The sequence below is a fragment of the Oncorhynchus mykiss genome, chromosome 19 (genome assembly GCF_057628025.1).
Source record: "Oncorhynchus mykiss isolate SJ-2025 chromosome 19, ASM5762802v1, whole genome shotgun sequence".
Lineage (NCBI taxonomy): Eukaryota > Metazoa > Chordata > Actinopteri > Salmoniformes > Salmonidae > Oncorhynchus > Oncorhynchus mykiss.
In genome coordinates, this window is record NC_143040.1 from 75,928,151 (window position 1) to 75,955,660 (window position 27,510).

General features: G+C 41.4%; 1 protein-coding gene and 1 long non-coding RNA gene across 2 annotated transcripts; one reads left to right on the forward strand and one right to left on the reverse strand.

Annotated features, from left to right (window-relative positions):
* Window positions 1–6,544: 6,544 nt before the first annotated feature.
* LOC149975335 (uncharacterized) lies at window positions 6,545–25,888 on the reverse strand. The gene is made up of 2 exons (XR_016489117.1): window positions 25,762–25,888; window positions 6,545–6,756 (listed from the first exon to the last, which is right to left on the reverse strand). It is a non-coding gene; the product is annotated as an uncharacterized LOC149975335 (long non-coding RNA).
* On the forward strand, window positions 13,004–18,891 carry cfd (complement factor D (adipsin)). The gene is made up of 5 exons (XM_021593675.2): window positions 13,004–13,090; window positions 13,347–13,503; window positions 13,844–13,985; window positions 14,273–14,533; window positions 17,831–18,891. The coding sequence occupies exons 1-5, from the start codon at window positions 13,033–13,035 to the stop codon at window positions 17,978–17,980; spliced, it is 768 nt and encodes a 255-aa protein (XP_021449350.1). The 5' UTR covers window positions 13,004–13,032; the 3' UTR covers window positions 17,981–18,891.
* Window positions 25,889–27,510: the final 1,622 nt, after the last annotated feature.

The window sequence follows — 27,510 nt, forward strand, 5'->3', positions numbered from 1 at the left end:
CTGCATGCAAGTCATACAGATTCCACACAATGTCGCCATTGTCGTCATTTTCAATGGAGTTTTTTGTTGGAAAATCCAACTAACTGGATTCCGTTTCTTCCGGTCTCCACCAGGATGTTTTCAATGTGCACATTGGCAGCCATTGATTTGCAGACGAGGAGCTATTGAATATACATCGCCCTGTAATCATTTTGATAGATTATAAACGTTTACTAATACCTAAAGTTGGATTACAAAAGTATTTCGAAGTGTTTTGTGAAAGTTTATCGTCGACTTTTTTAATTTTAAAAAATGACGCAGCGTTTAAAAACGATGTTTTTTTCTGAATGACACAGCTTCCATAGAAAGCTATTTTGGGTATATATGGACCGATTTAAACGAAAAAAAGACCCAATAGTGATGTTTATGGGGCATATAGGAGTGCCAAGAAAGAAGCTCGTCAAAGGTAATGAATGTTTTATATTTTATTTCTGCGTTTTGTGTAGCGCCGGATAAGCAAAGTCTTTGTTTACGTCGCATTTAGGCATTTTGGGGTGTTGCATGCTATCAGATAATAGCTTCTCATGCTTTCGCCGAAAAATCTGACTTGTTGGCTAGGTTCACAACGAGTGTAGCTTTAATTCAATACCCTGCATGTGAATTTTGATAAAGGTTTGAGTTTTAACGAGTACATTTAGCATTTAGCGTAGCGCATTTGCATTTCCAGGTGTCTACTTGAGACATCTGCGTCTCAAGTAGGAGCAAGAAGTTAATCTACCAATCATGTCCGATTTCAAAAATGCTTTACAGCTAAAGCACAACATATGATTATGTTAGATCACCGCCAAGTCGAAAAACACACAGCCATTTTTCCAGCCAAAGATAGGAGTCACAAAAAGCAGAAATATAGATAAAATTAATCACTAACCATTGATGATCTTCATCAGATGACACTCATAGGACATCATGTTACACAATACATGTATGTTTTGTTCGATAATGTGCATATTTATATCCAAAAATCTCAGTTTACATTGGAGCCTTACGTGCAGTGATGTTTGGATTCCAAAACATTCAGTGATTTTGAAGAAATACTAATAATAAACATTGATGAAAGATACTAGTGTTATTCACAGAATTAAAGATAGGCCTCTCCTTAATGCAACCGCTCTGTCAGATTTCAAAAAAACTTTACGGAAAAAGCATAATCTGAGAACGGCGCTCAGAACCCAAAACAGCCAGAGGAACATCCGCCATTTTGGTGTTAACAAAGTTAGAAATAACACCATACATATTCACTTACCTTTGATGATCTTCATCAGAAGGCTCTCCCAGGAATCCCAGGTTGACAATAAATGACTGATTTGTTCCTTAAAGTTCCATAAAGTCCGTCATTTATGTTCAAGTAGCCACTTGTTGTTAGTGTGTTCAGCCCAGTAGGGTTAGGGTTAGGGTTAGGGTTAGGTAGGCACTTCATCCAGACAAAAACTCGAAAGGTTCCATTACAGTCATTTAGAAACATGTCAAACGATGTATGGAATCAATCTTTAGGATGTTTTAACATAATTCCTTTGTCTTCAGAAAAGCACTGGAATGAGAGGTAACTCTGTCGGGAGCGCGCGTCATGAGACCAAGGCTCTCTGCCAGACCACTGACTCAAAGAGGTCTCATGAGCCCCTCCTTTATAGTAGAATCCTCATTCAAGTTTCAAAAGACGGTTGACATCTAGTGGAAGCCGTAGGAAGTGCAACTTTATCCATATCTCAATGTGTATTCTGTAGGCCACATATGTCAGAGTCAAGGCCCGCGGGCCACATCCGGCCCGCAAGAAGGTTTTTTACGGCCCCTGGGATGATCTTGATTTATTATTAGAACCGGCCCGCAGCAAGCCGGCAGCCCGCAGATCTTTTACACGCACCAATACTACATTTCCCACAATGCAAAGGTGACGCACCGAGCAGTAGGCTGCTTCATTTCAATATTTATTGGCACAGCAGTCGTCAGCATCACAGTAAAATTAACTTTCAGATACCCATCAAAAATGGCAAAACGGAAGGTGGATACTGAGAACCGGGGGTTTCAAACAAGGTGGGAGTCGGAGTATATGTTCACGAAGGTAGCTGGAAAACCTGTGTGTCTTCTGTGTGGAGAAAGTGTGGCGGTACTGAAAGAGTATAATCTGAGACGACATTATGAAACGAAACACGCGGACAAAAACAAGAATATGGACATGGAACAAAGGCTACAAAAGGCAGAGGAATTAAAACGAGGCCTCAAATCTCGACAGGCTCTGTTCAAAAAAGCCAAATCACAAGGCCAGGCTGCTGTCAAGGCCAGTTTTATTTTGGCAGAAGAGATCGCTAAATCAGCCCGGCCATTTACGGAGGGGGATTTCATCAAAAACTGCATGATTAAAGTTTGTGACGAAGTTTGCCCAGAAAAAAGGCAACTCTTTTTAAATGTGAGTCTGAGCAGAAACACCATTGCCGAGAGAGTAGACCAGTTGTCCATCAATCTAAAAGAGCAGCTTGTGAAAAAGGGAAAAGATTTTATTGCATATTCCTTGGCTGTGGATGAGAGCACCGACATTTCTGACATTGCCCAGTTGTCAATTTTCATCCGCGGAGTGGACTCCAACCTAAGCGTGACAGAGGAGTTTTTGGCTTTACGTCCTATGCATGGCACAACTACGGGGCATGATTTGTATGAAGAGGTGTCAAGATGTGTAAATGAGATGGAGCTGCCTTGGCAAAAACTCGTGGGTTTGACAACCGACGGAGCACCTGCGATGTGTGGACACAGGAGCGGACTGGTGGCGAAGATACGGGAAAAGATGCAAGAGGAAAACGCGACAGGTGAGCTGACAGCTTATCATTGTATCATACACCAGGAAGCGTTGTGCGGTAAAGCCTTGAAAATGGAGCATGTAATGAGCATCATCACGCGCACAGTTAACTTTATCAGAGCCAAAGGTTTGAATCACCGCCAGTTCAAGGCATTTCTGACGGAGTTAGAAACGGAGCATGGTGATTTGCCTTATCACACAGAGGTGCGATGGCTAAGCCAGGGAAAGGTGCTTCAAAGATGTTTCGAGCTTCGTGAGGAGATTTGTCTGTTCTTGGACAGCAAAGGGAAAGACACAACACAACTCCGAGACGAAATGTTTCTGTGTGAAATGGCTTTTCTGTGTGACATTACGAGTCATCTGAATGCAATAAACTTGCAGCTGCAGGGTCGGGATCGTGTCATCTCTGATATGTACAGTACAGTGAAGGCATTTAAAACCAAACTGACTCTGTGGGAGACGCAGATGCGGAAAGAAAATTTGAGCCACTTTCCCAGCTGCCAGACCATGAAAGAGAAGCTCTCTACCAGTGCGTTCCCGAGCACACAGTTGGCTGATAAAATAGGTATGCTTGCCGCTGACTTTCGACGCCGATTTGCTGACTTTGAAGCACAAAAAATCAGGTTGGAACTGCTCGGTAACCCATTTGCTGTTGACGTGGAAAGCTCACCACCAAACCTCCAAATGGAGTTGATTGACCTCCAATGCAATGATGCACTGAGGGCAAAATATGCGGCAGTGGGTGCTGCGGAGTTCGCCCGTTTCCTCCCCCGCACAATGCCCCAGCTGCGCATCCAGGCTGCTCAAACGTTGTCTATGTTTGGCAGCACATACCTGTGTGAACAACTGTTTTCTTTGATGAACCTGAACAAAACATCACACAGAAGTCGACTTACTGCTGAACACCTCCACTCAATTCTGAGGATTTCTTCAGCTCAGAGCCTTACCCCGAACATTGATGAACTTGTGGAAAAGATGGGACACCACCAAGTATCACCCTCAACCTCAAACAAGTGAACATTACTGTGCAATCACATATTTAGAGTTTTTACTCAGTTCAAGTTTAAAAGTTAAAATTTAATATTTGTTTTCACTGCATGTTACTTCTCCTTAAACAAAGTGTTGTTTTTGATTAATAGATTTTTGCACTTTATTTTTTTGTATTTCAATCCAATTATATTTTAAAAATATTTCAGTTGAGTGGATGATAGAAAATTGCTATTATTGTTTTTTCTTTGAAGTAAATTTAGCCCACTTTTGCTAAAATAGAAAATATAGTCTACTGATGGTGCCTTGAATACCGGTTTCTTTCATTTAATGTTCATGTTATGGGGATATTTATATAAAGGAAATTTGTCTTTTGTGTCTGTTGAAAATTAAAGATTACTGACAGAGCCATAAGAAAATATTGCTTTATTTATCTGATCATATTGTAATATATTTGTTAGGTTTTCAGTAGGTTCAATTAGGTTCACTAGACTATATGCGTCATTTAAACATTTTTCAATGAACATTCGAACAGTCCGGCCCTCGTCTTGTAGCTGATTTTTTTATTTGGCCCTCCGTCCATTTGACTTTGACACCCCTGCTGTAGGCCAAGCTTTGAAAAACCCCAAACCTCAGATGTCCCACCTCCTGGTTGGATTTTTCTCAGGTTTTCACCTGCCATATGAGTTCTGTTATACTCACAGACATCATTCAAACAGTTTTAGAAACTTCAGAGAGTTTTCTATCCAATACTAATAATAATATGCATTTATTAGCATCTGAGTAGGAGGCTTTTTGCCATTCTCAGTGCAGGTGGTACATAAAGCCCTGAAATCCTTAGATCAGAGAAAGCCTGCAGGTCCGGATCGTTTGGATCCCTGCTTTTTAAATCTGGCAGCTGATTTCATAGCTGAACTACTTACATCTCTGTTCAATCTATCCCGTGAATATGATGAAATTCCAAAGATCTGGAAATCAGGATTTGTCCTACCACTTTTAAAAGGGGGAGATCCAACTCTTTTAAATAATTATAGGCCAATCTCAAAGCTGTCACCCCTGGTGAAAATACTTGAAACCCTTGTAAGTGAACAGCTCAAAGAGTTTTTATTTACTAACCCTATTTTATCAATGTACCAATCAGGCTTCAGGAAGAAGCATAGCACAATTACAGCAGCCATGAAGGTTTTAAATGATATCACTGAAGCCATTGACAAAAAAACAGCACTGTTGATCTCTCGAAGGCCTTTGATAAGGTTGATCATGCTATACTAAGGCAGAGATTGTCGATTGTAGGTCTTTCGGAGCATGCAGTTGCATGGTTTGCTAACTATCTGTCTGATAGAACTCAATACACTCAATTTGATGGGCTTATGTCTGTTGAATTGTCTGTCTTGAATGGATGCCCCAAGGCTCTGTACTTGGTCCTCTCTTTTTCACTATTTATATAAATGATTTAGAGAAAAATGTCCAAAATGCACATCTTAATTTTTATGCTGATGATACTGTTATTTACTGTTGTGCCTCGTCTCTTACAACAACTTTCCAGAACATGCAAACTGCTTTTTATACTGTTCAACATACCTTGTGTCAATTGAAGCTTATCCTCAATACTGACAAAACTAAACTAATGGTGTTTTCTAATGCAATAAATATACCTCAGAACCTATTACTACCTTTCAGGGCAAGGGAATTGAGGTTGTAACCAAATATAAATATATTGGATTTTTAATTGATGACGGCCTCTCTTTTAAATTGCGTATTCAACAACTTACAAAAAAATTGAAGCTGAAATTGGGATTTTATTTTAGGAATGAGGCCTGTTTTTCGTTTGAAGCCAGAAGGAGGCTAGTATCAGCTACATTTATGTCTTTACTAGACTATGGGGATGTTTTATATATGAATGCTTCCGCTCAGTGTTTGAGATCAATTGACACTCTTTACCATGGCACTTTGAGATTTATTTCAAACTGCAAAACCCTTACGCACCACTGCACTTTGTATACCAGGGTTGGCTGGCCTTCTCTAGTCACTCGTAGGCTCAGTCACTGGTATATTTTTATTTACAAAGCCATTTTGGGTTTACTACCTTTTTACTTGTGGATTTTTATTGTTCAGAAATGTGGTGGGTCGTCTCTTCGTTCACTGGACTTTATCCTGCTAACTGTTCCAAATATCCAAACTGAATTTGGTAAAAGGGCTTTTATGTACTCTGCGCCATCGTCTTGGAACACCTTACATAATACTTTTAAACTGGAAGAACTTGTCCCAATTGGTGTTTTTAAATCACTGATGAGGGATTTTGAGGCTGATTCCCTGACCTGTCAATGTTTTTAATTTGATGTTTTATACTCTTGTGAATTCAATGGTTTTTACTAGATTACTTGTAGTTTTTCATGTCTGTCTGTAATTTTTTTGTAATGACTTGGTGCTGCCTATCTTGGCCAATGCGCTCTTGAAAAAGAGATTTTAATCTCAACGAGCCCTTCCTGGTTAAATAAAGGTTAAATAAAATGTATGTCTATGGAAGGGGCTGAGGCCTACGAGCCTCCTAGGTTTTGTATTGAAGTCAATGTAGCCAGAGGAGGATGGAAGCTAACTCTCCTCATGGTGCTACCCAGACAGTGCTGTTGAAGTTACTGTAGACTGTCATTGCAAAACAGTGTATTTTAATCAATTATTTGGTGACGTGAATATATTTAGTATATTTTTATCTAAAAAGGATCCCTCTTTTAATGTTTCACTATTTTTATTTTTATGAAAATTCACTGAGGAGGGTGGTCTTCCCCTTCCTCCTCTGAGGAGCCTCCGCTATTGTAGAAGAATAAACTTACTGCATAAAAAGACAGCCAGCAGAGCAGCAGTCAGGAACAGCCGTCTCTCACAGCCCATTGTGTCAGTCTGTCTGGTTACAGTGTCTCTCAGAGCAGAGAACACACAGTATTATTCTGAACGCAGAAAGGGAGGAAATATATAAATCAGCCAAGTTGGCGCAGAGAGGCGAGGGGAGGACATGCCTCCAACATTCCCACAACTCCAACGGGAAAAACAGAGAGGGAGATTGTTCTCACGTCTCACACTTTCTCTTTTAGAATTAGGTGTCTAGATTTTCATGTACATTACGTTTTAAACATCTTTTTTTTGCTCAAATGTCAAACCAAACAGTCAAATATGGAAATTAAGAAATAGTTCCATTTGTCAGTCTATGTATCTCATACAGTTATACAATAATCTTTGCAATTATCAAATAGTAATATGTTGTGTTACTAATCTGATCACTGTGGTACGGCAGGTAACCTAGCGGTTAGAGTTTTGGACTAGTAAGCGAAAGGTTGTAATATCGAATCCCATAGCTGACAAGGTCAAAATCTGTCGTTCTGCCCCTGAACAAGGCAGTTAACCCACTGTTCCTTGGTAGGCCGTCATTGTAGATAAGAATTAGTTATTGTCTGATCTGCCTAGTTAAATAAAGGTACAAAAAACTGTAGGCCTACAGAAGGCCTAATCTTAATTAAAATCCACGTGCGTAATTACACACTCATTACGCATCTCAAGTGTTTTCTCTCTGCCTCACATGTTATCTGTTAGAGCTGAAAGTTTACACTGAAGAGAGAGAGGAAACAGACCCCGACAAGAACCCTTCCCGTAAATGCAGATTAAAAACAGCAAACTCAGCCAACCTAATGACACAGATTAAAAACAGATGAATAGGACCATTTCTTAAGGAGGTTCTCTGACTGTTTTCTATACTTTCTGCCAGTAAACTCATATCTCAATATGGTCTTATTCCACCCCTGAACTGCACTTTGATGTTGCAACAGATGACTGGCTTGGCTAACAACATACACTTTAGCCTAGTAATACGTTATAGACACATTTAGAGACTGCATGCAATAAACATGAGAATTCACCATGAACCAAACTACCCCATGCTAGATGTACCACCTTTTCACCATGAACCAAACTACCCACATGCTGGATGTATCACCTTTTCACCATGAACCAAACTACCCACATGCTAGATGTACCACCTTTTCACCATAAACCAAACTACCCACATGCTGGATGTATCACCTTTTCACCATGAACCAAACTACCCCATGATAGATGTACCACCTTATCAACATGAACCAAACTACCCCATGCTAGATGTACCACCTTATCAACATGAACCAAACTACCCCATGATAGATGTACCACCTTATCAACATGAACCAAACTACCCCATGCTAGATGTACCACCTTATCAACATGAACCAAACTACCCCATGATAGATGTACCACCTTATCAACATGAACCAAACTACCCCATGATAGATGTACCACCTTATCAACATGAACCAAACTACCCCATGCTAGATGTACCACCTTATCAACATGAACCAAACTACCCCATGATAGATGTACCACCTTATCAACATGAACCAAACTACCCCATGATAGATTTACCACCTTTTCCAAAAACGCAGAGTTGAAGTGACTTACAAGTAAAATAAGTCACTTCAGTGAATTACGAGTAAAAATGACATGGTTATATACAGGGAGTATCAGTACTGAGTGGAGGTGCAGGGGTACCAGGTAATAACATGGTTATATACAGGGAGTACCAGGTAATAACATGGTTATATACAAGGAGTACCAGGTAATAACATGGTTATATACAGGGAGTACCAGGTAATTACATGGCTATATACAGGGAGTACCAGGTAATAACATGGTTATATACAGGGAGTACCAGGTAATTACATGGCTCTATACAGGGAGTACCAGGTAATAACATGGTTATATACAGGGAGTACCAGGTAATTACATGGCTATATACAGGGAGTACCAGGTAATAACATGGTTATATACAGGGAGTACCAGGTAATTACATGGCTCTATACAGGGAGTACCAGGTAACAACATGGTTATATACAGGGAGTACCAGGTAATAACATGGTTATATACAGGGAGTACCAGGTAATAACATGGTTATATACAGGGAGTATCAGGTAATAACATGGCTCTATACAGGGAGTACCAGGTAATAACATGACTATATACAGGGAGTACCAGGTGTTAACATGGTTATATATAGGGAGTACCAGTACTGAGTGGAGGTGCAGGGGTACCAGGTAATAACATGGTTATATACAGGGAGTACCAGGTAATAACATGGTTATATACAGGGAGTACCAGGTAATAACATGGTTATATACAGGGAGTACCAGGTAATAACATGGCAATATACAGGGAGTACCAGTACTGAGTGGAGGCGCAGGGGTACCAGGTAATAACATGGTTATATACAGGGAGTACCAGGTAATAACATGGTTATATACAGGGAGTACCAGGTAATAACATGGTTATATACAGGGAGTACCAGGTAATAACATGGTTATATACAGGGAGTACCAGGTAATAACATGGCTATATACAGGGAGTACCAGTACTGAGTGGAGGCGCAGGGGTACCAGGTAATAACATGGTTATATACAGGGAGTACCAGGTAATAACATGGTTATATACAGGGAGAACCAGGTAATAACATGGCTATATACAGGGAGTACCAGGTAATAACATGGCTCTATACAGGGAGTACCAGGTAATAACATGGTGATATACAGGGAGTACCAGGTAATAACATGGCTATATACAGGGAGTACCAGGTAATAACATGGTTATATACAGGGAGTACCAGGTGATAACATGGCTATATACAGGGAGTAACAGGTAATAACATGGTTACATACAAGGAGTACCAGGTAATAACATGGCTCTATACAGGGAGTACCAGGTAATAACATGGCTATATACAGGGAGTACCAGGTAATAACATGACTATATACAGGGAGTACCAGTACTGAGTGGAGGTGCAGGGGTACCAGGTAATAACATGGTTATATACAGGGAGTACCAGGTAATAACATGGTTATATACAGGGAGTACCAGGTAATAACATGGTTATATACAGGGAGTATCAGGTAATAACATGGCTCTATACAGGGAGTACCAGGTAATAACATGACTATATACAGGGAGTACCAGGTGTTAACATGGTTATATATAGGGAGTACCAGTACTGAGTGGAGGTGCAGGGGTACCAGGTAATAACATGGTTATATACAGGGAGTACCAGGTAATAACATGGTTATATACAGGGAGTACCAGGTAATAACATGGTTATATACAGGGAGTACCAGGTAATAACATGGCTATATACAGGGAGTACCAGTACTGAGTGGAGGCGCAGGGGTACCAGGTAATAACATGGTTATATACAGGGAGTACCAGGTAATAACATGGTTATATACAGGGAGTACCAGGTAATAACATGGTTATATACAGGGAGTACCAGGTAATAACATGGTTATATACAGGGAGTACCAGGTAATAACATGGCTATATACAGGGAGTACCAGTACTGAGTGGAGGCGCAGGGGTACCAGGTAATAACATGGTTATATACAGGGAGTACCAGGTAATAACATGGTTATATACAGGGAGAACCAGGTAATAACATGGCTATATACAGGGAGTACCAGGTAATAACATGGTTATATACAGGGAGTACCAGGTGATAACATGGCTATATACAGGGAGTAACAGGTAATAACATGGTTACATACAAGGAGTACCAGGTAATAACATGGCTCTATACAGGGAGTACCAGGTAATAACATGGCTATATACAGGGAGTACCAGGTAATAACATGACTATATACAGGGAGTACCAGTACTGAGTGGAGGTGCAGGGGTACCAGGTAATAACATGGTTATATACAGGGAGTACCAGGTAATAACATGGTTATATACAGGGAGTACCAGGTAATAACATGGTTATATACAGGGAGTACCAGGTAATAACATGGCTATATACAGGGAGTACCAGTACTGAGTGGAGGTGCAGGGGTACCAGGTAATAACATGGTTATATACAGGGAGTACCAGGTAATAACATGGTTATATACAGGGAGTACCAGGTAATAACATGGTTATATACAGGGAGTACCAGGTAATAACATGGCTATATACAGGGAGTACCAGTACTGAGTGGAGGTGCAGGGGTACCAGGTAATAACATGGTTATATACAGGGAGTACCAGGTAATAACATGGCTCTATACAGGGACTTCCAGGTAATAACATGGCTATAAACAAGGAGTACCAGGTAATAACATGACTATATACAGGGAGTACCAGGTAATAACATGGCTATATACAGGGAGTACCAGGTAATAACATGGTTATATACAAGGAGCACCAGGTAATAACATGGTTATATACAAGGAGTACCAGGTAATAACATGGTTATATACAAGGAGCACCAGGTAATAACATGGTTATATACAAGGAGTACCAGGTAATAACATGGTTATATACAGGGAGTACCAGGTAATAACATGGCTATATACAGGGAGTACCAGGTAATAACATGGCTCTATACAGGGAGAACCAGGTAATAACATGGTTATATACAGGGAGTACCAGTACTGAGTGGAGGTGCAGGGGTACCAGGTAATTGAGGTTAGGGGTACAGTGAGTGCAAAAAGGGTCAATGTAGGTAGTCCAGGTAGCCATTTGATGAGTTGTTTAGCAGTCTTAAGGCCTGGGAGTAGAAGATGTTCAGGCTTAAGGCTTGGGGTAGAAGATGTTCAGTCTTAAGGCTTGGGAGTAGAAGATGTTCAGTCTTACGGCTTGGGGTAGAAAATGTTCAGTCTTAAGGCTTGGGAGTAGAAGATGTTCAGTCTTAAGGCCTGGGAGTAGAAGATGTTCAGTCTGAAGGCTTGGGAGTAGAAGATGTTCAGTCTTAAGGCTTGGGGGTAGAAGATGTTCAGTCTTAAGGCTTGGGGTAGAAGATGTTCAGTCTTAAGGCTTGGGGTAGAAGATGTTCAGTCTTAAGGCTTGGGAGTAGAAGATGTTCAATCTTATGGCTTGGGGTAGAAAATGTTCAGTCTTAAGGCTTGGGAGTAGAAGATGTTCAGTCTTAAGGCCTGGGAGTAGAAGATGTTCAGTCTGAAGGCTTGGAGTAGAAGATGTTCAGTCTTAAGGCTTGGGAGTAGAAGATGTTCAGTCTTAAGGCTTGGGGTAGAAGATGTTCAGTCTGAAGGCTTGGAGTAGAAGATGTTCAGTCTTAAGGCTTGGGAGTAGAAGATGTTCAGTCTTAAGGCTTGGGAGTAGAAGATGTTCAGTCTTAAGGCTTGGGGTAGAAGATGTTCAGTCTGAAGGCTTGGAGTAGAAGATGTTCAGTCTTAAGGCTTGGGAGTAGAAGATGTTCAGTCTTACGGCGTGGGGTAGAAGATGTTCAGTCTTAAGGCTTGGGAGTAGAAGATGTTCAGTCTTAAGGCCTGGGAGTAGATGTTCAGTCTTAAGGCCTCTGGGAGTAGAAGATGTTCAGTCTTAAGGCTTGGGGGTAGAAGATGTTCAGTCTTAAGGCTTGGGGTAGAAGATGTTCAGTCTTAAGGCATGGGAGTAGAAGATGTTCAGTCTTAAGGCTTGGGAGTAGAAGATGTTCAGGGTCCTGTTGGTTCTAGACTTGGTGCATCTGTACCGCTTGCCATGCGGAAGCAGAGAGAACAGTGTATGACTTGGTTGGCTATTGTCTTTGACCATTTTTAGGGCCTTCCTCTGACACCGCCTTGTGTAGAGGTCCTGGATGGCAGGGAGTTCAGCCCCGGTGATGTACTGGGCCTTACGCACTACCCTCTGTAGCCCGTTACGGTCAGATGCCAGGCAGTTTCGGTACCAAGCGGTGATGCAGCCAGTCAAAACGCTCTCGATGGTGCAGCTGTAGGACTTTTAGAGGATCTGAGGACCCATGCCAAATCTTTTCAGTCTCCTGAGGGGGAAGAGGCATTGCCGTAGCTCTTCACGTAGCTCTTCACAACTGTATGAGAATGTGTTGAGCATGTTTAGCACTTAGTGATGTGGACACCGAGGAACATGAAGATCTTGACCTGCTCCAATATGTAGATGGGGGTGTGCTCGGCCCTCTGTTTCCTGTTGTCCACGATCAGCTCCATTGTTTTGCTGACGATGAGGGAGAGGTTGTTGTCCTGGCACCACACTGACAATCTCCCTCCCTGTTTTTCCTGTTGGAGTTGTGGGAATGTTGGAGGCATGTCCTCCCCTCGCCTCTCTGCGCCAACTTGGCTGATTTATATATTTCCTCCCTTTCTGCGTTCAGAATAATACTGTGTGTTCTCTGCTGTGAGAGACACTGTAACCAGACAGACTGACACAATGGGCTGTGAGAGACGGCTGTTCCTGACTGCTGCTCTGCTGGCTGTCTTTTTATGCAGTAAGTTTATTCTTCTACAATACTGGCTTTTCTCAATTAGAAATTATGACCTACACCGCTTGCTTTCAGGTGTTTATTGGCATGACATATGAATTACCATTATACTTTTTAGATGAACCCTTAGGCCCATTTCTGTTCTGATGTTCTATGGACAGAATAGCCTGCTCCTAAAACGCCATCAGATCAAAGATATCTATGCACCTATCGACATGTTTAGATCCACATTTATGAATCTCTATCTGCGGCGCATGTTCAGGTGATGCTATCACCGGTGGACGAGAGGCGGAGGCCCACTCCCGTCCATACATGGCCTCACTGCAGGTCGCCGACGGAGGCAGGATGAAACATGAGTGCGGAGGGTTTCTGGTGGCCGATCAGTGGGTGATGAGCGCCGCACACTGCTTCCTCTCTGGGTGAGTTCTCCTGTAGTGTAGGTTCTCATGTTTCTACCGTAGCGGTGTTATAGGAACATTTTACAGTAGTACGAGTTCACTGTATATGCACAATTACAGTAAATGGACATTTGGAAAGTAAAATGATGCTCAGATTGTCCACTCAAACTGATGCATAAATTATATTAACTACATTTTGCAGCACATTATAAATTTTGCGACTTATTTAAAATGTTTGTGAAGATGATGATGATGATGATGATGATGAAATGATTCACTGCTCAGAGCAGCATGTGTTGTCGTCATCGTCATTATGTTGTTGTAACTGATCTTTGTTTGTGCTGTTTGTTTTGATTGACAGGTCAGAAGGGAGGAAGGTGGTCCTAGGAGCTCACTCTCTGAGCGAACCGGAGGATTCTAAACAAACCTTTGACATTGTTCAAGTGTTCAGTCACCCTGATTTCAGCATCTCTAACTATGATAATGACATTGCTTTGGTCAAGGTAAGTCACACACCAGTCTTGTCTCTCTCTCTCTCCTCTGTGTCAGTCCCCTTTAACTGCCAAGTCAATTCAACCCAAGTTCAACAGTTTATGTATATGGTTTGAAGACACCCTTATGGTTTGCCTCCATTTTGGCATCCTATTACGGTCATTGTGCACTACCTTTGACCACTTTGGCTCCTTTTTTGGCCAGAAGTAGTGCACTATGTAGGAAGTAGGGTGCCAGTTAGGACATACCCTACACATTCTCTTACCTCTGAGAAAGAAATCTACTCTGTGATTGGCAGCTGGACCGGCCAATCATTGCCAGTGATGCAGTAAAGTCCCTGAAGTTCCAGAGTGACGATGGGGCTGACCCCGCCACGGAACAGGAGGTCAACACGGCGGGGTGGGGGTCACTGAACAACCTGGGGTCGCGTCCTGACAAGCTACAGGAACTGGTCATCGCTGTGATGAACCGTGTTCGATGCGGCCGCAGTGACTACTATGGCAGGAAGTTCACCAAAAACATGCTGTGTGCGGCCAGCAAACAGAGTGACACCTGTGATGTAAGTCTACCACAAAATATTCTGTAAAATAATGTAGACTATAAAAAAAGAAATCCACCAGATCTTCAATATTGTCTACATCCTCCATTTAAATTAATATGTCTACATGTTCATTCACTTTTACATGTCAACATCTGCCATTTATATTCATATGTCAAATCACTTCAAATGTACTTATATAGCCCTTCTTACATTAGCTGATATATCAAAGTGCTGTACAGAAACCCAGCCTAAAACCCCAAATAGCAAGCAATGCAGGTGTAGAAGCACGGTGGCTAGGAAAAACTCCCTAGAAAGGCCAAAACCTAGGAAGAAACCTAGAGAGGAACCATGCTCTGAGGGGTGGCCAGTCCTCTTCTGGCTACGCGGGGTGGAGATTATAACAGAACATGGCCAAAATGTTCAACTGTTCATAAATGACCAGCAGGGTCAAATAATAGTAATCACAGTGAACAGGTCAGGGTTCCATAGCCGCAGGCAGAACAGTTGAAACTGGAGCAGCAGCACGGCCAGGTGAACTGGGGACAACAAGGAGTCATCATGCCAGGTAGTCCTGAGGCATGGTCCAAGGGCTCAGGTCCCCCGAGAGAGAGAGAGAGAGAGAGAGAGAGAGAGAGAGAGAGAGAGAGAGAGAGAGAGAGAGAGAGAGAGAGAGAGAGAGAGAGAGAGAGAGAGAGAGAGAGAGAATTAGAGCAGACTTAAATTCAAACAGGACACTGGAGAAATACTCCTGGTATAACAGACTGACCCAAGCCCCCCGACACATAACTACTGCAGGGTAAATACCGGAGACTGAGACAGGATGTCTACATGTGAACTTCACAATAATATGTCTAAATCTACCATTTACTTGAATATGTCTACATCTAATTATATTAATATGTCTACATCTATTTATATTAATAGGTCTACATCTTCTATTTACATTAATATGTCTACATCCTCCATTTATATTAATATGTCTACATCTATTTATATTAATATGTCTACACCTACTATTTATATCCTCCATTTACATTAATATGTCAACATCTTCTATTTATATTAATATGTCTACACCTATTTACATTAATATGTCTATATCTTCCATTTATATTAATATGTCTATATCTTCCATTTAAATTAATATGTCTACATTTCCATTTCTTTAACTTCCATTTACAACAACATGTCTACATCCTCCAATGTAGACATACCTCCATAGTCTACATCCTCCATTGTAGACATACCTCCATAGTCTACATCCTCCATTGTAGACATACCTCCATAGTCTACATCCTCCATTGTAGACACACCTCCATAGTCTACATCCTCCATTGAAATTAATATCTCTTCATCATCAAATGACAAAAATATGTATGAATCTTCCATTACGTTAATATGTCTACATCTTTCACTTAAATGAATGTCTACATCTTCCTTTTTACATTAATATGTCCACATCTTCAATTTAAGTTAAAACCTGTTAAGTCAACCCCCTCCTTTTTCGAACATTCTGTTAAAAATCGCGCAACTTTTCAGCGTCCTGCTACTCATGCCAGGAATATAGTATATGCATATGATTAGTATGTGTAGATAGAAAACACTCTGAAGTTTCTAAAACTGGTTAAATCACGGCTGTGACTATAACAGATCGTGTGTTTCATTGAAAAGCGCAAGAAAAACTGCTATCTGAAAGCTAAAAATTATTTCCATGCGTCACTTTCATGAGTTGTTAAAAGGGCACAAAATGTATTATCGACCTGCATGCAATTCCTACAGCTTCCACACGATGTCGCCATTGTCGTAATTTTCAATGGAGTTTTTTGTTGGTAAATCCAACTAACTGGATTCCGTTTCTTCCGGTCTCCACCAGGATGTTTTGAATGTGCACATTGGCAGCCATTGATTTGCAGACGAGGAGCTATTGAATATACATCGCCCTGTAATCATTTTGATAGATTATAAACGTTTACTAATACCTAAAGTTGGATTACAAAAGTATTTTGAAGTGTTTTGTGAAAGTTTATCGTCGACTTTTTTAATTTTAAAAAATGACGCAGCGTTTAAAAACAATGTTTTTTTCTGAATGACACAGCTTCCATAGAAAGCTATTTTGGGTATATATGGACCAATTTAAACGTAAAAAAAGACCCAATAGTGATGTTTATGGGGCATATAGGAGTGCCAAGAAAGAAGCTCGTCAAAGGTAATGAATGTTTTATATTTTATTTCTGCGTTTTGTGTAGCGCCGGATAAGCAAAGTCTTTGTTTACGTCGCATTCAGGCATTTTGAGGTGTTGCATGCTATCAGATAATAGCTTCTCATGCTTTCGCCGAAAAGCATTTTAAAAATCTGACTTGTTGGCTAGGTTCACAACGAGTGTAGCTTTAATTCAATACCCTGCATGTGAATTTTGATTAAGGTTTGAGTTTTAACGAGTACATTTAGCATTTAGCGTAGCGCATTTGCATTTCCAGGTGTCTACTTGAGACATCTGCGTCTCAAGTAGGAGCAAGAAGTTTGTCAAAATCGACTATTTACATTAATATGTCTAAATCTACCATTTACATGAATAGGTCTATTTCTCTTTTTTTCCAATAATTTGTGTACATCTTCAATTTACGTAAATATGTCAACAGCTTCAATTTACATTAATATGTCTACATTTTACATGAACATTAATATCTCTACATCTTCGCAATGACATTAATGAGTGTAAATCTTCCATTTAAATTAATTTGAATAAGTCTTCCATTTAAATTAGAATAATTCTGCCATTTACATAATATGTCTAGATCTCCATTTAAATTAATTTGAATAAATCCCCCATTTACATAATATGTCTAGATCTACCATTTAAATAATTTGAATAAATCCCCTATTTACATAATATGTCTAGATCCTCCATTTAAATAATTTGAATAAATCCGCCATTTACATTAATATGTCTACATCCTCCATTTAAATAAATATGTCTAAATCTTCCATTGATAAATTCCTGATGATGTATAGATAGACAGAAATAACCAATATCCCTCAACATTTTCTACTTTCATTTATAGTTGGCTCATTCATTCCCCCTCCTCTCCCCTGTAACTATTTCTCAGGTCAATGCTGTAAATGAGAATGTGTTCTAAGTGGACGTAAGTCGTAAAATAAGGGTTAAATTAAATATATATGTAATGACAGAAATAACCTTTAGATGTCTGAGGAACCTTCATATTAAATGTGTGTGTGTGTGTGTGTGTGTGTGTGTGTGTGTGTGTGTGTGTGTGTGTGTGTGTGTGTGTGTGTGTGTGTGTGTGATCCCGCAGGGTGATTCTGGAGGTCCTCTCCTGTATAATGGTGTAGCAGTTGGGATCACTTCAAATGGAGGGAAGAAGTGTGGATCCAGCAAGAAGCCTGGTTTATACACCACCATCTCCCACTACAGCCAGTGGATAGACAAGACCATGACTCAATAGAAGCCTGGTTTATACACCCCCATCTCCCACTACAGCCAGTGGATAGACAAGACCATGACTCAATATAAGCCTGGTTTATACACCCCCATCTCCCACTACAGCCAGTGGATAGACAAGACCAATAGAAGCCTGGTTTATACACCACCATCTCCCACTAGAGCCAGTGGATAGACAAGACCATGACTCAATAGAAGCCTGGTTTATACACCCCCATCTCCCACTACAGCCAATGGATAGAAAATACCAATAGAAGCCTGGTTTACACACCCCCATCTCCCACTACAGCCAGTGGATAGGCAGGACCAATAGAAGCCTGGTTTATACACCCCCATCTCCCACTACAGCCAGTGGATAGACAAGACCATGACTCAATAGAAGCCTGGTTTATACACCCCCATCTCCCACTACAGCCAATGGATAGAAAATACCAATAGAAGCCTGGTTTATACACCCCCATCTCCCACTACAGCCAGTGGATAGGCAGGACCAATAGAAGCCTGGTTTATACACCCCCATCTCCCACTACAGCCAGTGGATAGACAAGACCATGACTCAATAGAAGCCTGGTTTATGCACCACCATCTCCCACTACAGCCAGTGGATAGACGGGACCAATAGAAGAATGTTGTGTCCCAAATATATTCCATATGTAGTGCACTAATTTTGACAAGGCCTCATAGGACCATGGCTTAGTAACATAGTAAAACAATATTAATTATATTATACCACTTTATGAAACATATAATCATTCCTTATGTAAAAATCACCCAAATAAACCATACACATGAATCAATGAAGTCATTGTAGTTTTGGGTAAATGTTTCAATCTTACATGTTTTGGGCAAATATACTGTGAAAAGTTCAAACATTTTGTAACATGTGCAAGCAGAATTAAAACCATGCATACATTATGTTTTTGTTTTGTTTTTTTATTTCACCTTTATTTAACCAGGGAGGCTAGTTGATTACAAGTTCACATTTGCAACTGCGACTTGGCCAAGATAAAGCATAGCAATTCGATACAATTCAACACAGAGTTACACATGGAATAAACAAAACATAGTCAATAATACAGTAGAACAAAAGAAAACAAAAAGTCTATATACAGTGAGTGCAAATGAGGTAAGATAAGGAAATAAATAGGCCATGGTGGCGAAGTAATTACAATATAGCAATTAAACACTGGAATGGTAGATGTGCAGAAGATGAATGTGCAAGTAGAAATACTGGGGTGCAAAAGAGCAAGATAAGTAAGTAAATACAGTATGGGGATGAGGTAGGTAGATAGATGGGCAGTTTACAGATGGGCTATGTACAGGTGCAGTGATCTGTGAGCTGCTCTGACAACTGGTGCTTAAAGCTAGTGAGGGAGATATGAATCTCCAGCTTCAGAGATTTGTGCAGTTCGTTCCAGTCATTGGCAGCAGAGAACTGGAAGGAAAGACGACCAAAAGAGGAATTGGCTTTGGGGGTGACCAGTGAGATATACCTGCTGGAGCGTGTGCTATGAGTGGGTGCTATTATGGTGACCAGTGAGCTGAGATAAGGCGGAGCTTTACCTAGCAGAGACTTGTAGATAACCTGTAGCCAGTGGGTTTGGCGACGAGTATGAAGCGAGGGCCAACCAACGAGAACATACAGGTTGCAATGGTGGGTAGTGTATGGGGCTTTGCTGACAAAACGGATGGCACTGTGATAGACTGCATCCAGTTTGTTGAGTAGCGTGTTGGAGGCTATTTTATAGATGACATCACCGAAGTCGAGGATTGATAGGATGGTCAGTTTTACGAGGGTATGTTTGTCAGCATGAGTGAAGGATGCTTTCATGCGATATAGGAAGCCAATTCTAGATTTCATTTTGGATTGGAGATGCTTAATGTGAGTCTGGAAGGAGAGTTTACAGTCTAACCAGACACCTAGGTATTTGTAGTTGTCCACGTATTTTAAGTCAGAGCCGTCCAGAGTAGTGATGCTGGACGGGCGAGCAGGTGCGGGCAGTGGTCGGTTGAATAGCATGCATTTAGTTTTACTTGCATTTAAGAGCAGTTGGATGCCACGGAAGGAGAGATGTATGGCATTGAAGCTCGTCTGGAGGTTAGTTAACACAGTGTCCAAAGAGGGGCCAGAAGTATACAGAATGGTGTCGTCTGCGTAGAGGTGGATAATAGAATCACCAGCAGCAAGAGCAACATCATTGATGAATACAGAGAAGAGAGTCGTCCCGAAGATTGAACGCTGTGGCACCCCCATAGAGACTGCCAGAGGTCCGGACAACAGGCCCTCCGATTTGACATAATGAACTCTATCAGAAAAGTAGTTGGTAAACCAGGCGAGACAGTCATTTGAGAAACCAAGGCTGTCGAGTCTGCCAATAAGAATGTGGTGATTGACTGAGTCGAAGGCCTTGGCCAGGTCGATGAATACGGCTGCACAGTAATGTCTCTTATCGATGGCGGTTAGGATGTCCTTTAGGAACTTGAGGTTGGCTGAGGTGCACCCATGACCAGCTCTGAAACCAGATTGCATAGCGGAGAAATGGTTCGAAATGGTCGATAATCTGTTTGTTAACTTGGCTTTCGAAGACCTTAGAAAGACAGGGTGGGATAGATATAGGTCTGTAGCAGTTTGGGTCTAGATTGTCTCCCCCTTTGAAGAGGGGGATGACTGCGGCAGCTTTGCAATCTTTGGGAATCTCAGACAATACGAAAAAAAGGTTAAACAGGCTAGTAATAGGGGTTGCAACAATTTTGGCAGATAATTTTAGAAAGAGAGGGTCCAGATTGTTTAGCCCGGCTGATTTGTAGGGGTCCAGATTTTGCAGCTCTTTCAGAACATCAGCTATCTGGATTTGGGTAAAGGAGAAACGGTGGGGGCTTTCGCGGGTTGCTGTGTAGGGTGCCGGGCAGTTGACCGGTGTAGGGGTAGCCAGGTGGAAAGCATTGGCCAGCCGTAGAGAATTGCTTGTTGAAATTCTCAATTTTAGTGGATTTATTGGTGGTGACAGTGTTTCCTAGCCTCAGAGCAGTGAGGTAGGAGGTGCTCTTATTCTCCATGAACTTTACAGTGTCCCAGAACGTTTTGAGGTAGTATTACAGGATGCAAATTTCTGTTTGAAAAAGCTAGCCTTAGCTTTCCTAACTGCCTGTGTATATTGGTTCCTAACTTCCCTGAAAAGTTGCATATCACTGGGGCTATTCGATGCTAATGCAGAATGCCACAGGATGTTTTTGTGCTGGTCAAGGGCAGACAGGTCTGGAGTGAACCAAGGACTATATATATTCCTAGGTTAAAAAAACATTAATGGGGCATGGTTATTTAAGATGGTAAGGAAGGCACTTTTAAAGAATAGCCAGGCATCATCGAGGTCAATGTCATTCCAGGATACCTCGGCCAGGTCGATTAGAAAGGCCTGCTCGCAGAAGTGTTTTAAGGAGCATTTGACGGTGATCAGGGGTGGTTATTTGACAGCAGACCCATTACGGATGCAGGCAATGAGGCAGTGATCGCTGAGATCTTGATTGAAAACAGCAGAGGTGTATTTGGAGGGCGAGTTAGTTAGGATGACATCTATGAGGGTGACCGTGTTTACAGATTGGGAGTTGTACCTGGTAGGTTCATTGATAATTTGTGTGAGATTGAGGGCATGAAGCTTGGATTGTAGGATGGCCGGGGTGTTAACTAAGCATGTCCCAGTTTAGGTCACCTAGGAGCACGAGCTCAGAAGATGGATGGGGGGCAATCAATTCACATATGGTATCGAGGGCACAGCTGGGGGCAGAGGGGGGTCTATAGGAAGTGGCAACAGTGAGTGACTTGTTTCTGGAAAGGTGCATTTTTAGAAGTAGAAGCTCAAATTGTTTGGCAACAGACTTGGATAGTAATATAGAACTCTGCAGGCTATTTTTGCAGTAGATTGCAACACCGCCCCCTTTGGCCGTTCTATCTTGGCGGACAATGTTATAGTTAGCGATGGAGATTTCAGGGTTTTTGGTGGTTTTCCTAAGCCAGGATTCAGACACAGCTAAGACATCCGGGTTGGCTAAAGCAGTGAGTAAAACAAACTTAGTGAGTAGGCTTCTAATGTTGCATGACGGTATGCACGTGCATTTGCAATATGTTTCAATGGGCATTTACCATCACGAATTTGGCATGCTCAAAAATCCTGCAGAAATGTAAAATTGACTGGCCTGATGAACACAGGATGGTCGGGCATTGATAGTGGGTCTTCTCCATCGCTCGTTGTGTTGATTTCATTATGTCCATTTGTTTATGTTTTCACACTTTTGCAAAGTCACTGTGCATTTAAAATATGGTTCAATGGGCATGTACCATCACGAATTTGTCATGCTATAAAAATCCTGCAGGAATGTGAAATTGACTGGCCCGATGAACTCGGATGGCTGGGCAGTGATTCTGGTTCATCTCAATCGCTCGTTAGGGTTGATTTCAGAATGTCACTTTGGTGATGGTACTTCACTGTTTAAACATATTGCAAATGGACAAGAGTCACCAGCAAGTCACCGCCCATCAGTCAATTTGAGATCATTCTGACACCAAACTGATACAAACTGACACCAAACCCACTTCTTCCAACTCGTTTAGTAGCCTACTATCACATACTTCAGAGCTGGCCCAAAATTCACAACGCCTACAGTTCAAACCATAAAAAAAACGTAAAACACGTAGTTACGTTCTAGCTGCGGGTCCATTTCTGATGTCATGTGTAGGCGTAGCTGAGGCAACCCCGAATCCAAAGTTTCGGCTCGATAGGTCATTTGGTGTCCGTTCTAGACCCTAATTGGTGCTGAAAATCCACTTTTTTCCATGACTTGCTACGGGGTCCTTGAATGAGCTATCGGACAGGAACGTTGGGGTCCGTCTATATGGGCCGAGATGGTCGCAATGCACCTAGTCTTGTGACTCTGGGACATTTCTAAATGTCGTCATTTTTTCGTGATGCAAAAATTAAATGAAGTCATTGCAAATGTACGAGGCTGTTTCTCGGGCCGAGAACCTTCTAGAGCCACGTAACTCACCACGCACTATCGACCTGATGTCTAGAACAGGTTTCTAAAGTTTCGGAACTCTAGGTCTGACGGTTCTTTAAAAGTTCCAACAAGGTTAACTAATGCAGGCAGTGTATGTCTCTACGCACCCCAATGTGTCCCTCTTTCCAAGCTGTGTGTGTGTGTGATTTAGTTTTCCTTTGAAATTTTATGGGAAAAATGACTGATTTACAGTTCATGGGGGTTGCCTAATCACATATATGAAGTTTTGGACAGATCTGACTTTTTTAACCCTTCGAAACAGCCCCTGAGACACCAATTATGGCACTTCCGGTTGGCATAGGAAGCTATAAGTCAACACATATTTTTAAGTCTTTACGTTAAGAATTGACTGATTTACACAGGGTTGAATGCACTATGTCTATCAAACTGCAGGCAGGGTATGGATAAACACTTTTAGGGTGATTTTAACCACTTCCGGTTGGTTCAGGAAGCTTAGAATCAACACAGGTAGACCTCATAGTAGCCTGATGGACTGGTACCGAAGACAGGTTAATATGGCATTCATAACCCATATAGGCTTCAGGTTGAATTTAGGAGTGCAGGCAATGTATTCCTATGGGGAGAGAAGTCAATGCAAACTGTTTAATGTAAACACCTTCTTTTAACTGTTAAGGGTTAATGCCACACAGTCAAGGTTAGGCTTGCACGGATCGGGAGGACCTTAGGAACGTACCTGAGGTCGAATTGTGCTTCTCACCCTAACGGTTCTCTCACTGTCACCCAAAAGCAAATGACGTTGTGGGGCAGGCTTCATTTTGGGCCTACTATTCTAATGGTCGCTGGATTCTAATGGCCTGATGGATTGGCATTGAAGACAGGTTCATAAGGCATTATTAACCCACATAGGCTCTAGGTTGAATTTAGGGGAGCAGGCAATGTATTCCTATGGGGAGAGATGTCATTGTAATCTGTGAGATCAAAAAACCCTGTTTTACTGCGAAGGGTTAAAGCCACACAGTCAAGGTTAGGCTTGCACTGATCGGGAGGACCTTAGGAACATTCCTGTGGTTGAATTGTCCTTCTAAACCTAACGGTTCCGCCGCTGTCACCCAAAAGCAAATGACGTTGTGGGGCAGGTTTAATTTTGGGCCTACTTTTCTAATGGTCGCTGCGCTTAGACCGAGCGAGCTACGGTCAAGCGGCATATCTCGTTGAACTCGGCACGGCCTAGAGATCATGGTAATGCCATTGCCTGCTCTCTGTGTCTTTAAGCACCGCACTTTTTCACTCCATCCTTGCTGTGTGTGTGTGAGAGAGCTTTTCTTTGACATCTGTTGGGAGAAATGATTGATTTACAGTTCAGGAGGGTTACCTAGTCACACATATGAAGTTTTAAAAAGATGTGACTTTTTTAACACTTCAAAACAGACAGTGTGACCCAATTAAAGTCACTTCCGGTTGGCACAGGAAGCTATAAGTAAACACATGTCTTGATTGAGATAGCCACTTACAGAATTCTGAGTTTTAAGTCTTTAAGTTAAGAAATGACTGATCTACACAGGTTTGAATACAGTAATTTTCATAATGACAGGTTATGTGTTTCAAAACACTTTTAGGGTGATTTTAACCACTTCCGGTTGCTTCAGCAAGCTTAGAATTGACACAGGTAGACCTCATAGTGGTCTGATGGACTGTCATAGAAGACAGGTTCATAAGGAATTCATAACCCACATAGGCTTCAGGTTGAATTTAGAGGTGCAGGCAATGTATTCCTATGGAGAGAGAAGTCAATACAAACTGTTTGAAGTAAACACCTTATTTTAACTGTTAAGGGTTAATGCCACACGGTCAAGGTTAGGCTTGCACGGATCGGGAGGACCTTAGGAACGTACCTGAGGTCGAATTGTGCTTCTCACCCTAACGGTTCTCTCACTGTTACCCAAAAGCAAATGACATTGAGGGCCAGGCTTAATTTTGGGCCTCTTTTTTTCAAGGTCGCTGCACTCAGAGCGAGCTACGGTCAAGCGGGGCGTCTCGTTGAACTCGGCACCGTCTGGAGACTATGGTGATGCCATTTTTTGTGTTGATTTCAGAATGCCATTTTGGTGATGGTCCCTCTCCGTTTAAACATTTTGCAAATGTACAAAAGTCAACTAGCAAGTCAGTGTCCATCAGAGCGAGCTACGGTCAAGCGGGGCATCTCGTTGAACTCGGCACGGCCTAGAGAATATGGAAATGCCATTGCAGGCTCTGTGTGTCTTTAAGCACCGCACTTTGTCACTCCATCCTTGCTGAGTGTGTGTGTCTGTGTGTGTGTGTGTGAGAGAGCTTTTCTTTGACATCTGTTGGGACAAATGACTGACTTACATTTCATGGGGGTTGCCTAATCACACATATGAAGTTTTGAAAAGATCTGACCTTTTTAACCCTTGGAAACAGCCACTATGACACCATTTAACTTCTTGCTCCTACTTGAGACGCAGATGTCTCAAGTAGACACCTGGAAATGCAAATGCGCTACGCTAAATGCTAAATGTACTCGTTAAAACTCAAACGTTCATCAAAATGCACATGCAGGGTATTGAATTAAAGCTACACTCGTTGTGAACCTAGCCAACAAGTCAGATTTTTAAAATGCTTTTCGGCGAAAGCATGAGAAGCTATTATCTGATAGCATGCAACACCCCAAAATGCCTGAATGCGACGTAAACAAAGATTTAGCGTAGCCGGCGCTACACAAAACGCAGAAATAAAATATAAAACATTCATTACCTTTGACGAGCTTCTTTCTTGGCACTCCTATATGCCCCATAAACATCACTATTGGGTCTTTTTTTCGTTTAAATCGGTCCATATATACCCAAAATAGCTTTCTATGGAAGCTGTGTAATTCAGAAAAAAGCATTGTTTTAAAACACAGCGTCATTTTTTTAAATTAAAAAAGTTGACGATAAACTTTCACAAAACATTAGGTATTAGTAAACGTTTATAATCTATCAAAATGATTACAGGGCGATGTGTATTCAATAGCTCCTCGTCATGGAAAACGCATGGAAATTATTTTTAGCTTTCAGAGAGCAGTTTTTCTTGCGCTTTTCGATGAAACACACGATCTGTTATAGTCACAGCCGTGATTTAACCCGTTTTAGAAACTTCAGAGTGTTTTCTATCCACACATACTAATCATATGCATATACTATATTCCTGGCATGAGTAGCAGGGCGCTGAAAAGTTGCGCGATTTTTAACAGAATGTTCGAAAAAGGAGGGGGTAGACTTAATTAAGGCACTTCCGGTTGGCACAGGAAGCTATAAATCAACTCATATCCTGATTGGGGTATGCCTTTACAGAATTCTGAGATATATATAAGTCTTTACGTTAAGAACTGAGTTAAAATAAAAATAAAATAAAAAATTTACAGAGGGTTTAGTGAGTGTGTGTTATTTCAGAAAATCATAGTAAATCACAGAAATCTCGCAGAGCTCCGCAGCACACTTTAAAAAGATTCGTATGAACACCCTGCAACTGGATCTGTAACTGTTTTAAAAAAAACTATTTTTGAACATCACCAATTTGACATTGTACGATTTCTCTTAAACGACGATAGATAAATGGCTCGTTCTTTTTTTATTGATACCGGAGGCTCCTTGACTTTGACGTGAAGTGAAAAAATAATTTCTCTATTTTCATTTTGGACCTTTTTTCCCAGAAAAATGGCCATAACTCAAAAACCGTTGAGGCCATCTTGTTCGGGGCCAACTGCCCATTATGCCAAACCTAGTTTCCAAACCAGGTTTCGGCTTCGAAATATTTTCAGTTTTGGAGATAAGGCCACGTCGTGATTCGTGATGTTTTGTACATTTGCAATATGATTGCTTATGCCCTCTTGTGGGATTTTCCAGGACAGTGGAAAAATGACCAAAATTTGATTATTTTATTAAACGGAAAACAAATGTCCGATAAAGTTCGTTTGATGACTTCCCGGTAGGTCCGGCCCGACGCCGTCCGCGAATTTTAGAAACGTTTTCGGACGTCTAGTAAGGGACCGTACATTTGCAATATGGACTTTCTCACTAACCATACAGCAAATGTCAAAATGTTCCCTTATGTATGAAAATAGCTTCTGGACATCAGAACAGCGATTAGTCACATCAAACTAGGTGAAGATGCTTTCTTTACTGAGTCTGACGCAAAGAATATACTGCTTTGTCAAGACAAGGCCCAAATCCCCATCATCTGCGTGAAGAAAATATGGAAAAAAGTGGGTGGAGGACGGGGTGACTTGTAAGAACTCGCATACGAGTGGGTAAACCACCACTACCCTCCATATCATTGGCCAACGTGCTATCATTGGAAAACAAAATTGACGATCTACGATTAAGACGCATAGAAAGCTCTCTCTCGCCCTCCATTTGGCAAATCTGACCATAATTCTATCCTCCTGATTCCTGCTTACAATCAAAAACTAAAGTAGGAAGTACCAGTGACTCTGTCAATAAAAAAGTGGTCAGATGATGCAGA